This window comes from Protopterus annectens, chromosome 10.part0 (assembly GCF_019279795.1).
Source record: "Protopterus annectens isolate FY-2018-M chromosome 10.part0, PAN1.0, whole genome shotgun sequence".
Taxonomy (NCBI): domain Eukaryota; kingdom Metazoa; phylum Chordata; order Ceratodontiformes; family Protopteridae; genus Protopterus; species Protopterus annectens.
The window spans coordinates 1033726176-1033738442 of record NC_056744.1 but is presented as its reverse complement, the minus strand read 5'-3'; the positions used below and the strand labels follow the sequence as shown (position 1 = coordinate 1033738442).

At 38.0% G+C, this 12267-nt stretch overlaps 1 protein-coding gene across 1 annotated transcript in view; it reads right to left on the bottom strand.

The window, feature by feature from the left end:
- CRYZ (crystallin zeta) overlaps positions 1 to 12267 on the bottom strand; it is a 233433-nt gene that overhangs the window by 6458 nt on the left and 214708 nt on the right. The window contains exon 8 of the mRNA XM_044085797.1: positions 5970 to 6065. Within this exon, the coding sequence (XP_043941732.1) occupies positions 5970 to 6065 (96 nt within the window). The remainder of the gene's footprint in view (positions 1 to 5969; positions 6066 to 12267) is intronic.

Below are 12267 nucleotides of genomic sequence, written 5' to 3'. Positions count from 1 at the left end.
TGTAAACTAACTTAATAAGTAATGATTTAACAAATTAAGAAACTCTTTTATGGTGCAGATAAGGCAAAGTTATGGTTCTTCCAGGGTGCTCTGACAGCAGAGGCTCCAAAGGGAAGATGGCTCTGGGCTCTTCAGGCTTCTTTCCCAGAAATTCTAGCAGGCACTTTTGGGGGGGGATTAAAGGTCTGAGGCTGATCAAAGCTACTTTTCATCACCTAAAGGCATTCCCGAAAGAAGGTGTAAAATACGAAATGCAGATGGGGTGTGTCATTATCCCTGTCCATCTCACAATGGCCTCTGCTGGACTGGGGACAAGGAAGTACCATGACCCCTTCAACTCAGAGTGTGAACTCATGCAGGGTCAAGCAAGTGAAAGACTAATACAGACAAGACGGGGACTGGGAGTTAGCACTGGACTACATGCCACACAAAACAGAGATATCTCGAGAACATGGGACAAATGAGCTTTACTTTTTTCCAGCGCTTGCCTAGTGTTAGTTCTGGAACTAACTTCCTTATGCTGCTATATTCCTAAATGCACATGACAAATATATACTTAATGTCCAAACACTGGGATACAACTCTTAAAGTGGGACAATAAGCTCCTCGAATGCAGGCCAGCTGTCCACATGGACATGAGGTCCACACCCAGTAGGAGAGTTCCTTGTCCCATGTACCACTGCTCTGTGAATGAATGACTTAAGGAACAGATCCTAAGGACCTGGATGGCTACCAGAAGACTCAAACAGACCATTCCGAGAGAAGGTGGCACATGAACCTTGAGAAGCACTTGCTCAGCTGAGAGACCACAGGACACTTCTCCTACTTCTGTGGTCTTTAAATGAGGCTGATAATTTGTTCAGGAATGATTCCCTGTTAGTCCAAGATCAGACCACCACTTGAAGGGCTCAAGGGGTGCAAGATGAACACTACACTTCCACTGTGTAGATTAAGGCCTAAACCTGTTCTCCTTGCAATGCACAGATATAAGCCTAGGGTTGTGAATAGTCTTCATGCAAAGACCTCATGGTCGAGCCAACTATGTGAAGTGGACTAGCAAATTTTCTTGCATCAACAAACGGTAGTCTGGATGAATCTCTAGTACTTGTGGCAATTGTCAACAGTGGACTCTTCCTTGAGACGCCCACAGACAATGGCAGAGTAGGTCTGACTGCTAATATGATGGCCCATGGCATTTACTGTGATGCTCAGCTATATAAATGCAAGAATTTATCAAAAATAGCAAGGTTCAAGATCTAAATAATGAGCATCACAAAAGAAATGAGAGGCTCTGGAAATGAGCTGCCTTGTATATGTGGCACCCTAATTCATGGCATGCATGGCAGTGTGCAAAGATGTCCCCATATGCATGATTTTGCTGAAAAAATGCCAGATTCTGAATAGTGTAAAGGAATTCCCAAAACAGAACCCATCACGTGTCTCTTGAGTTTAGATCACATATTATTAGGGAAAATATCTGACAGAGAGGGTGAAACAATGCATGCACAGGAGATACAGAACCGTTCACAAAGTCTGGGACCATCGGTGCGATCAGAAGGCTTAAAATGACATTTTAGCTACAGGCAGTAAGCGATCCACTGAAAAAAAAGATTGGTGTTCATGTCTTGTATATCAAGCTACATATTTAAGCGCATACATACACACTTTTGTATGTGGGTGTGGGTGTATGTATGCAAGTCTGTATGTAATATATATATATATATATATATATATATATATATATATATATTTATATACAGGTCTAGGACATTTCACTGAATGCACATTTCACTGAAAGTCAAATTAGTATGCACATTTCTCTGAAAGCTCAATTCACTGAAACACATTTCACTGAAAGTTATATATCACCTTTTCCCCACTGTAGTGTGACCCTGGAGTTAGTATATATAGTAAAGGGGGTGTGGGGGGCATAGCCCCCCACATATTTTAATTATTTTGAACTATATACATGGATACTTGCAATTCCAATATATTACTGTTTTCCGAACATAATAGATACTTAAAATATGTGTGGGGATTCACTCCCCACACCCCCCGATGTGGGGGGAGGTGCCCCCCACACTACCCCTTACTATATATACTAACTCCAGGGCCACACTACAGTGGGGGAAAAGCGATCTATAACTTTCAGTGAAATGTGTTTCAATGAATTGAGTTTTCAGTGATTTGTGTTCAGCCATTTGAGTTTCAGTGAAATGTCCTAGACTCATACATATATATATATATATATATATATATATATATATATATATATATACATATATATACATGGGTCTAAGACCATTCACGGAAAGCACATGTCACTGAAAGTCAAATGACTGTGCACAAATCGCTGAAAGCTCAATTCACTGAAAACTCAATTTAATGAAACACATTTCACTGAAAGTTATATATGGCCTTTTCCCCACTGTTGTGCGAATCTGGAGTTAGCATGTATAGTAAGGGGGTGTGTGGGGGACATTGCCCCCACATTGGGGGGTGTGGGGGTCATAACCCCCCCCCCACACACACATATTTTGGATGTATATTAAACTCAGAAAAGAGTAATTTATTGGAATTGTAAGTATCCATGTATATAGTTCAAAATATTTAAAATAGGTGGGGGGCTATGCCCCCCACACCCTCCCTTACTATAATACTAACTCCAGGGTCGCACAACAGTGGAGAAAAGGCCATATATAACTTTCACTGAATTGTGTTTCAGTGACTTGTGTTTTCAGTGAACTGAGCTTTCAGTGAATTGTGCACAGTCAAATGTGTTTCAGTGACTAGTCCTAGACCCATTGTGTATATATATATATATATATATCTTGGGTGTATATCACAGTCGAAGTCTCAGAACTTCGACTATGTAAATATCGAACCCAAAAATTCGAAAACTGAATACTCTGAACACGCAGAACAGAAATTTTTTTCTCAGGGAAAAAAAAAAATCGCTGTTCTGGTACAAAACTCGGAAACACACGAACACCAACTACTGTTTCTAATGTGGGGGTCTTCGCCCCCACCCCCCTACTTAAATATACCAACTCCGAGATTGCACCACAGTGGTGGAAATAGCAAAGACGTGGAACCGGCCCACCAAATTCTTTCCCTGGGAAAGAATTCGATGTTCCACGGCTTCGTTATTTTTAGACTTCGAACTTCCCAGTTCGAAGTTTTGGCATTCGGACTTGTGAGCGTTTGGATATATGATATAAATGCTATATATATATATATATATATATATATATATATATATATATATATATATACACACACACACACACACACACACACACACACACACACACAGCGATATATCATCTCCACATATATGCAGGCCTTTGAGTGAAACTGTACAAAGGCACATCTTCAAAAGCCCCGGTAAATTAAAAATGCATGAATGTACCTTGCACTATCCAGAAACCAAAAGTGCAAACAAAACAGTTACAAGTATAGATCCTGAGAAGAAGCCCTAAAGACTTGCAAATCCTTAACAGATGCTATTAATGTAACTGTTTCTGCTGGAGCCAAGAAGTCTCTCTCCTCAGGTAAAGTAATGTCTTGAAACTACAGGCACAGTAAGGTTCACAAAACCTGCAAAGACCTGGCAGTATATACTTGATGGGGCAGACACTCATCCAAGCCCAGGAACATCAAGTGTCTCCTGCAATGAATGGATTGTGAAGCATTCATTAAACCTCTGAGAGGGCTGTACTCGAATCTTACAGAAATATAAAAGCCAATGCTCTCTATATGATAGAAAGCACAAAACTTCTACTATGGTACATCTGGCTGATTCTGTGGTAGACAGGTAGAAAGCCTCAGTTGTGAGTCAAATGTCACAGGCTGGCTAGTGACCTGATCTGGAGAAGATGGTAAATGAGAGTGGGCATCAGCAGCCGACTCAGGCTTGCAGATCATGGGTACAGAGCAATGATATTGCCCTCTGCAATTCTAGCATCCATTGGAGAAACAGGCTACAGCAGGTAACATACGGGCCAAGGACCTGTGATTCACCTGTATTTGTATGGTAGTTTTCAAGGCAGATCTTTAGGAGGAAAGAGTGGAAGCCTACAAAGCCCTACTACACCTCCCCCTCGGAGCATCTCATTAAGAAGAGAGTGCATATCAGCTACTGGGCGATGAGGTAAAAGCAGAAAAGCTGTTTAAAAGCCATCATCTCTCACTCTCTAACCTGGTCTTATGAGATGTGGTGCTAGAAGGCAAAATCCCCTCCAGATGGAGAAACCTCCAAGGTTCTAATAATACAGGTTAAAAAGGAGTGGGGAGCTAATGGGCTGGTATGGTGGGGGGGGCAGGGAAAAATTCTTGCATCACAAACATTCCCAATGTTTCCCTGAATTCCATAACAGAGGGGCACCAATTTGAAAGTAAACATCCATAAACTTGACTTAAAATAATCCATCAGTCCTGTAGTAAATGGGAAGTACAGACTGTAGAGAAATCATTCTGATTTCTAATGTACAAGATACAGGTAGTTTTATTTAGTTGGCCGTTGGGATCCAGGCAATGTGAAAACTGTGAAAGAACAGTTGACTGTATCACTGAGGAATCTTCTAGTACAGACACTGTACAGGTAAGCAATTACAACCCAGTGCCTGACAGAATGCACCCACTCCTGTTCAATGACTGACCTATATTCCAGTAACGCCCACTTTAAAAGTCCTGAAAAGTGTCATATATGTCTCAGATTGGAGTAGAGACTTGTCCTGGACTGTGATACTTCATGACCTGTACTGGTTAGTAGTAAGGTTAACAAAAAACAGTAGCGTGACCAGAACTTATATAAAACCATGGGCATTAATCCCAGCATCACAATCACATATACTTGGAGACATGCTGGATAATGACACTGTCAGTGGCTCCCCTTCATTTCCAACAGCCATTTGGATTTAACACCAAGTTCCAGATCTACCAGCAGCCCTCAGCACATCTTCAAACTTCACTTCTTAACATTCCTCCAGTGGCTACAATCTGCTCCACAAAACAGACTGCAGATGATCTGGGCATCATGCACCACTGCAAGAAGACTGGCTGCACTTGACAGGTGCATGCAGATATTAAAAATAAATTACACATCTGCCTGCAGTTAGCTTGTGGACTTCAGATTTTGAATAGTTTAATTTCAAATCCCAAAGATAGAAGATTGATGTGTAGGCTGGTTCATACAATCAACAGTGAGTCAGTGGGAAATAACACTTCGTCATGTACTTTAAAAAAACAACCCCCCGAAACAAAACCTGCAACAGAGATAATACAAGGAGATAAAATGTGCGTGCAACTGCAACAGAAGAATGTGAATAATTGTGCATGTGTTTCTGTTATCCATTTATCCTCCAAAATTCTGAAACATTCACAGGTGACATCTGTACTATGGTGTTCACATGCAGATTATAAACAGATATCTGTGTACCACAGCAAGGACAGATAAAAAGTTCTAAACATAGTACATAACTTGTATATGCTGCACTTCTATTAAATGAAATTGCACATGGTCACTCAGTATTTCATTAAAAACACACACACGTGCATGCACGCACACTCGGTACACAATACAACCACAATACATTCAGTGTTTAGTTTCATTCAACCAATACAATTAGTATTTCAGAAAAAGGAACATTTTAAAAATTGTAAATTTGCTATAATTGCTTTTTAAATTATCTTTAATCCTTCAAACGGCTTTTGAAAAACAACCACAAAACAGACAGGACATACAGGAAGAATAAACCAGCGACTGCATTTTGTTCACTACCACAAATAAGTTATTTCTGGTATGAGAAACTATGTGCAAAAGACTCCATCCTTTGACTCAGATCACCTCCAATCAATTAGAGGAATAGGCACATAACTGCATCTAGCCCTACTCAATTCCAATGAAAGACAACTACAGACTTCAACATGTATGTTAAGTATTTAAAAAGATTTGATCAAATCTTTACCTTAGTTGCATTGAATAAAGTAGTACCGATTATGCTAGCTTCCTTTGCCATTGTCTCCCTTGGATTTATTTCAATACATCCTCTGCAACCCACAACCTGGCAAAAAGACCAACACAACTGTAAACATGACTAATTCAGAAAATAAGCAGAAAGCATTAGAACAGATCTCTTTAGAACAATATTAACATTCTCTACCCTTTCCTATTTTCAAAGAGAAAGCCGTGTTCATATTGCTTATAGGTGTTCAAAATAATGAATGTGATCACAAAACAAGTACATCAAGGAAAATAATATACATTTGCATATATACAGATCTCTCTCTCTATTTATATATATATTATATATATATATATATATATATATATATATATTCATTCAGCGGAGGCCCAGGGAGAAAAAAATGCTCCAGACGCATGTCTTTGTGTATATATATATATATATATATATATATATATATATATATATATATATATATATATGTAGACACACACACACACACACACACACACACACACACATATATATATATATATATATATATATATATATATATATATATATATACACACATATATTTATGTTTTATAGATGGATAAGTTCATCTGAGCACAGACCAGAAAATTTATAATACAAACTCAAAAAAAAAAAAAAATTACCAGTACCATCCTGTTTAGTAGCACTGGATAACAACAGTACTTAATCTCAGTAATTCTAATTCTCTCCAAAAGAGAGACCTTTATTTATTTGGTTGTTAAACCATGCATTTAGGTACTGAAACATTATGGGTAAAACTTTTAACTTCTGACTGCTTATAATAAAACATGCTACTACTACTACTACTAATAATAATAATAAAATGAAAACTAAAATATCAATACAATGAATCATTCTTATTTTAAATAATGTTGAAAAGTAGAACCTACATGAACAGCAACATATGGTTCTACCAACCATCTATGTTAACTAAACTCTAAATGGAGCAGAAATCATACTGCCACACCTGGCTTTTCCTGTTATTTTCTCTCCCAATCAACTGGACAAATAGCAAATGCATCTGTGTTATAAAAACATACCACCCTTTTACAAGATCCAGTTCTAAACCTTCATGCACTTCTTAACAATCTGTATGATTATATTGTTCTTGTCGATCTTACTACTGTCTGTCATTCACTGAAAGATAATTCAAGGGCTCACAGTTTAAGGGCCGAGCAACATTAGTATGAAGTATTCAAGGGAGAAACAACATTTGAACACAAAGATGTTCCTTCATCATATCTCATAAAGCCTCCCCAACTAAAATCTTCTACGTGGTATTTACATCACAGCTTTCCTTAAGCGCATTTCTATTTCCTGTTGATACATAACCTTTTGTAAAGATTATATTCATAAGTCCATCTTACAAATTTTCTACAAAGACAGCACTGGCCGATTAAAGGCATTTCTCTATAAGAATGCACTCCAATTGTAAACAACATTAATGAGGCTATTTGGTGTTTTATAAACAGGACACTTTGGCCCCTTGCGCACACTAACACTGAGAACAAAACACTTCCTAACATAATCACCTGTTTTCCAGGTAATGACTCGACTACCTGTATAATCACAAGGTTACAGCTAACTGTAGTAGCTCTACTGACCAGTTCCAAACATATTATTTCAGCAATTCCAAGCAGCGACTTGGAGATATCACACTGTTTACCACTCACAAGACAATGCCAGATTTTTTTTAGAAGAGTTCACAGATGTCTTCATTGGCTCAGCATTGGCCCACCCAAAATGCCTACATTAGATGACTGAAAAATACTGGTTAATGACAAGTTTATTAACTTGCCAGGGTATTCCATCAAAGTATGGAATGGTTTAGCTTCACTAAGGTAAAATGCACAGCAACCCATCATAAAAGACACTAAGTGTGGTTACAGTAAACCTACAGGTGGAGTCAATTTTTTTGTTTGGATCATTATCTGACTTGTTTAGTCTGGGTCTCCTTATAGTCTGGCTATAGACAAACACTTGTCAACCATGACTTGAGGTCAATAAGTAAGAAAGCAACAAAGGTTACATTGTACACCAATTATAGGGCAAAGTACAGTTGTGTAAGTAAACTTACCATAATAACAGATATGTGCATGATCACTGCTGCAGTAGCCCTAGCTATATGGGCTATTCCCTTGCTGAGGCCTTGGTTTGAGAGGAAAAAACTCAGGAATAAATCTAGATATAGATCTACTTTTTTTTCCTGTAGAAGAAAAGCTCTTTCAACTGCGGTATCTAGGAGACACCTTGTGAATTCCCTTAGAGCAGTGGATAACCTAAAGGGTAATAAAGAGAACTGAAAATTGTGATCCAGATACAGAAAACCTTAAGTTTGATATCTGGGGAAATAGGAATGGGATGATAAGTATCTTTTAAATTTTAGGTTACAAAAAAACAAGAATGGGGAATGAGAGTTTACAGGTTGTGAAGTGATAACATTTTTCAACTTGGAGCTTTCACAAATTGATTTAGAAAAGAAAGATCTAGGACTGGACTCTGTGATGCTTTTTTCTTTGATACCAGAAATTTTCTTGAATAAAACCTTTCTAATCTAAGAAGGAGAGACAGTTTCTATCATCCTCTGAGTTAGAAGATGCTGGACAATGGTGGTGGTGGTGGGGAGATGATCTGGAAGATGAAGAGCAGTCCCCTGAAAAGAAGGGGGTTATTCTTACTGCTACTTGTATTCCTGATGAAGCACTCTCAGAATCCATTTGTCTAAGACTACCTGTTGCCAAAGAGGGTAAATGGAGGTTCAAAATTTGGGTAAGACTTAGGCATGCCAGGGTGGGAAGGGGGGGGGTCTGTAGATAGTCATTCAGACTAGTTAGACTGTCCTTGTTTCTGGGAAACTCCTGACCCTTCCCATTGCTTTTTTAAAAGTCTGCTTACTAGCAGCTTGCTGTGTCTCCTTATTTTATTTATCTTTTGTTAAATAGAGGTAGCAGTAAAACCTTTGAAATTATGGAGAAGGCTGACAAATCTGAGAAACTTCCTGAATTAGCTTCCCTCTTTCAGGACACCTTTTAATGACCTCTGCAGCAGATAGTCCAAATATAACCTATCTAAGGCATAATTTAAAGTAGCGGCTTTAGCATCTTTTGAAGAAGGTTTTGTGTATGGAATCAAGTAAATCTTGTGGTTCCAGTAGCAGCATCTCTGAAAAAGGCATCAGCTGAATCATATGCTCATTTCAAAGAGTGTTTACTCACTTGAAACACAGAAGTAATAAGATTTGACAACGGTAATTTTTCCTCAAAAGAAGAAACACAAGCTATAATGTTCTTCATATTTTCAAAAGAAGCAAGTATAAACTTTAACATGTGAGACTGACAATTAAGAATTCGAAACATAAGTGTTACAGTTACCTTAGTCCCCAAATCTTTCAAAGGCTTTTCCATCCTCATCAGTAGAGGAAGGGTTAGCATTTTACCAGAAGTTTGACAACAGTAGGACTTAAAAAATAAATCACCTCAGGATCAGATCTGTGGTTAGAAAATAAAAGCTAAAAGACTGAGGAATTTAAACAATGTATATGCTTTCTTAGGGGTAACAGGCTGGGTATCGCGCAAGTTAAAGGCTGTAATAAATACATCACTGAACTCTGGAAGAACAGGAAGAAATGGTGTAGGTTCAGGAAATTTTAGTTATAATAAATCAGTATTTCTTTAATGACACTGGAAATTCATTATGTTCTTACTGAAACAACTGATTCATTCTGGATGTAGTTTCAGAAAAATAAAATCCTTCCAATGGACTATCAGACTAGATACTTTCCTCAGAATCAGAATTAGAGATCTGAGGTGAGAAAACAGAAATTGTCCTCTTACAATCATGTTCCTGTTCAATGTCCTGAACATCAACAGACAGTGAAGAGTTCTTTTTTCTCTTACCAGAAACACCAGGACTGGAAGGGTCATTTACCTTAACTAAGCCATGAGCTAAAGTCCACTAAATCATTCCTGTCCAAAGTAACTGAGACTGGTAAAGACATATGCCTCACTTTTTACTTTTTTGTGACAGGAATTTCTAAAGAAGTAGACCTATTTTTGACAGACAAAACCTCCCTAGGGATAGTTATTCCAGTATGGCTAGACAGAGAGGTATTCCTGTTCCTTCTTTCAAAAACAACAAGAATATTTCCTTTGTCCATCAAGGATACTTCAACAGCTGAAGAGGAAGTGTCTAACTCCTGATCCTTGAAGGAACCAGACATGGCCACAGTAGCGTCACCCATCTGTGGCTGAAGAAATTGATAAGCCTGCTATGTGGCAAAGGCTGCTTAGAATTATTTTTCTTTTCTGTGGGTGAAAGCAGGAAGAAGCAAGAAACCGGTAGGATGATCCATGGTGAAACTGAAAAGGATTCCCGAATATCATGGAAGTCTGGCAGCAGTAGTCAGTGAAACAAATGAGTACTAACATTTTTGCCCAATAAAAATACATTGAAAAGCACTTTAAACTCTTACCCTAGCCCCCAAAGTAAGAAAATGCAACTTTTATCATGGAAAATAGTTTTAAGTTACTTTTTACTTCTTCCTCAAAAGTAAAAATGAACACTGTTAAAAAAGTAACTGAAGGTCACATGATAGTTTATCAAAACATTTTTTTCTTAGCTCAGAATTAATAGTTTCACTGAAAAATGTCACTTTCTGTAATAAAAATAAAATGTGGCAGTTTTCCCCCAAACAGAATTTATCTGCCCAGTAATGGAAAAGCGTTAGCCAATCAGAGATGGCCGGTCGATCCTCAGAAGCCAACAGGAGGAATGCTCTTTGGAAACAAGAAATCTCTGAAGGGCTTAGCACCCAAATTGCTGTTTTTCTTCAGCTCTGTTGGAGTTGATTAAAAGTACGGGTGCATGGAAGGTGCCCTTAAGCTTTGGAGGCTGGTTGGCTTTCACAGTTTTAACAGGATATAACCTATATAGCTATGGCTACTGCAGAAGTAATCAGAGGACACATTATGATGGTTACAATGCAGAAAGGTTAAACAGTACAAAAAAAGTAAAAAACAACATTTCCAAAAATGAGCCAATGCATATTAACATAAAAAAAATTACATATATACACTTTACAGTACTCAATGTACATGCAGTGCATAAAGTGCCACAATCACACTCTGAAATAAGAAAAAGACAGGTATGTCAAGCACTTTTCTGACTACAGGCAGATGGTAAACAAGCTTTTATTAAGCATCTATATGTGATGTTAAGCTCTAGTTTACCACTAGAGAGTAACTGCGGCTGGGGCTGGTTACCCTGGAACAGCTGCAAAAGCTAAAACAGACTTAAAAGATGTTGACTTCACTTTCACTCTCCTACTCTTTGTCCCACTTTTTGTTTTAAGTGTCAAACAGTTTTTAAAGCCACTCGTTCCTCAGAGGGACACTTCACTTGTGTTCACTATCTTGTGTGGCAGCCCTAAATGTTTTAAAGCTTTCACAGCAGTACAACTTTTCTCACACCTAACTTTTTTTTCTGTATCTGGTACTAAATGAAGCAGATAAAGTTTCATGCACTATAAAGAATTATGACCAGGTCTCTCTAATCTTAACACTTATCATGTGTTCTCAACATGGATGCCAACATTAACTTCTTGATCTTCACTTCATTCTAATCTCAAAGTGAATTTCTTGACATCCATGTCTCAAACGCATATGCTGGCTATTATTGTTGGCCTTTAGTCCCTGTGCTACCAGGAAAGGCTTGAAGTGCTGTCCTTTTACTCCGTTCCTAAACAGCTCTTGTGTTGTGATCTACGCCTTGCATTCTGTACTGTTAGTGACCACAGCTGCCTAAAACTCCTCTATCTTTACAAGTCAGATAGCACCACTAATACAAGAACTAGGGATTTAAATCTCCATCAGTACATAAACAAAATGCTCTGACATTTATTACCCAACCACTAACATAACCCTGAAACAAACTTCCTGTGCATATTAAACAAACTGACACCTTAGCATCCTTCAAATTAATCCTCGATGATTGGATGGATACCCATAATTTCTTTGGGAATGACCTGCTTTGCCCTTCTTGAGAAGGGAAGTATAGCATGAGGGAAGTGTAAACTTTTTTTTGTTTGTTTCAAATGCGTTGTATTTCCCCCTGATCAGAAATCAAATCACAATTGTCTGTGCTTATAATGTACTGTTTAATAAAACGTATAACAAGAACGACTGAACGTCTGATTGTTCATCTGTACATCTGGTAAACAACAGACTTAATTTATCAGTTATCGCTGTAGCAGTTATATGCACTGGTG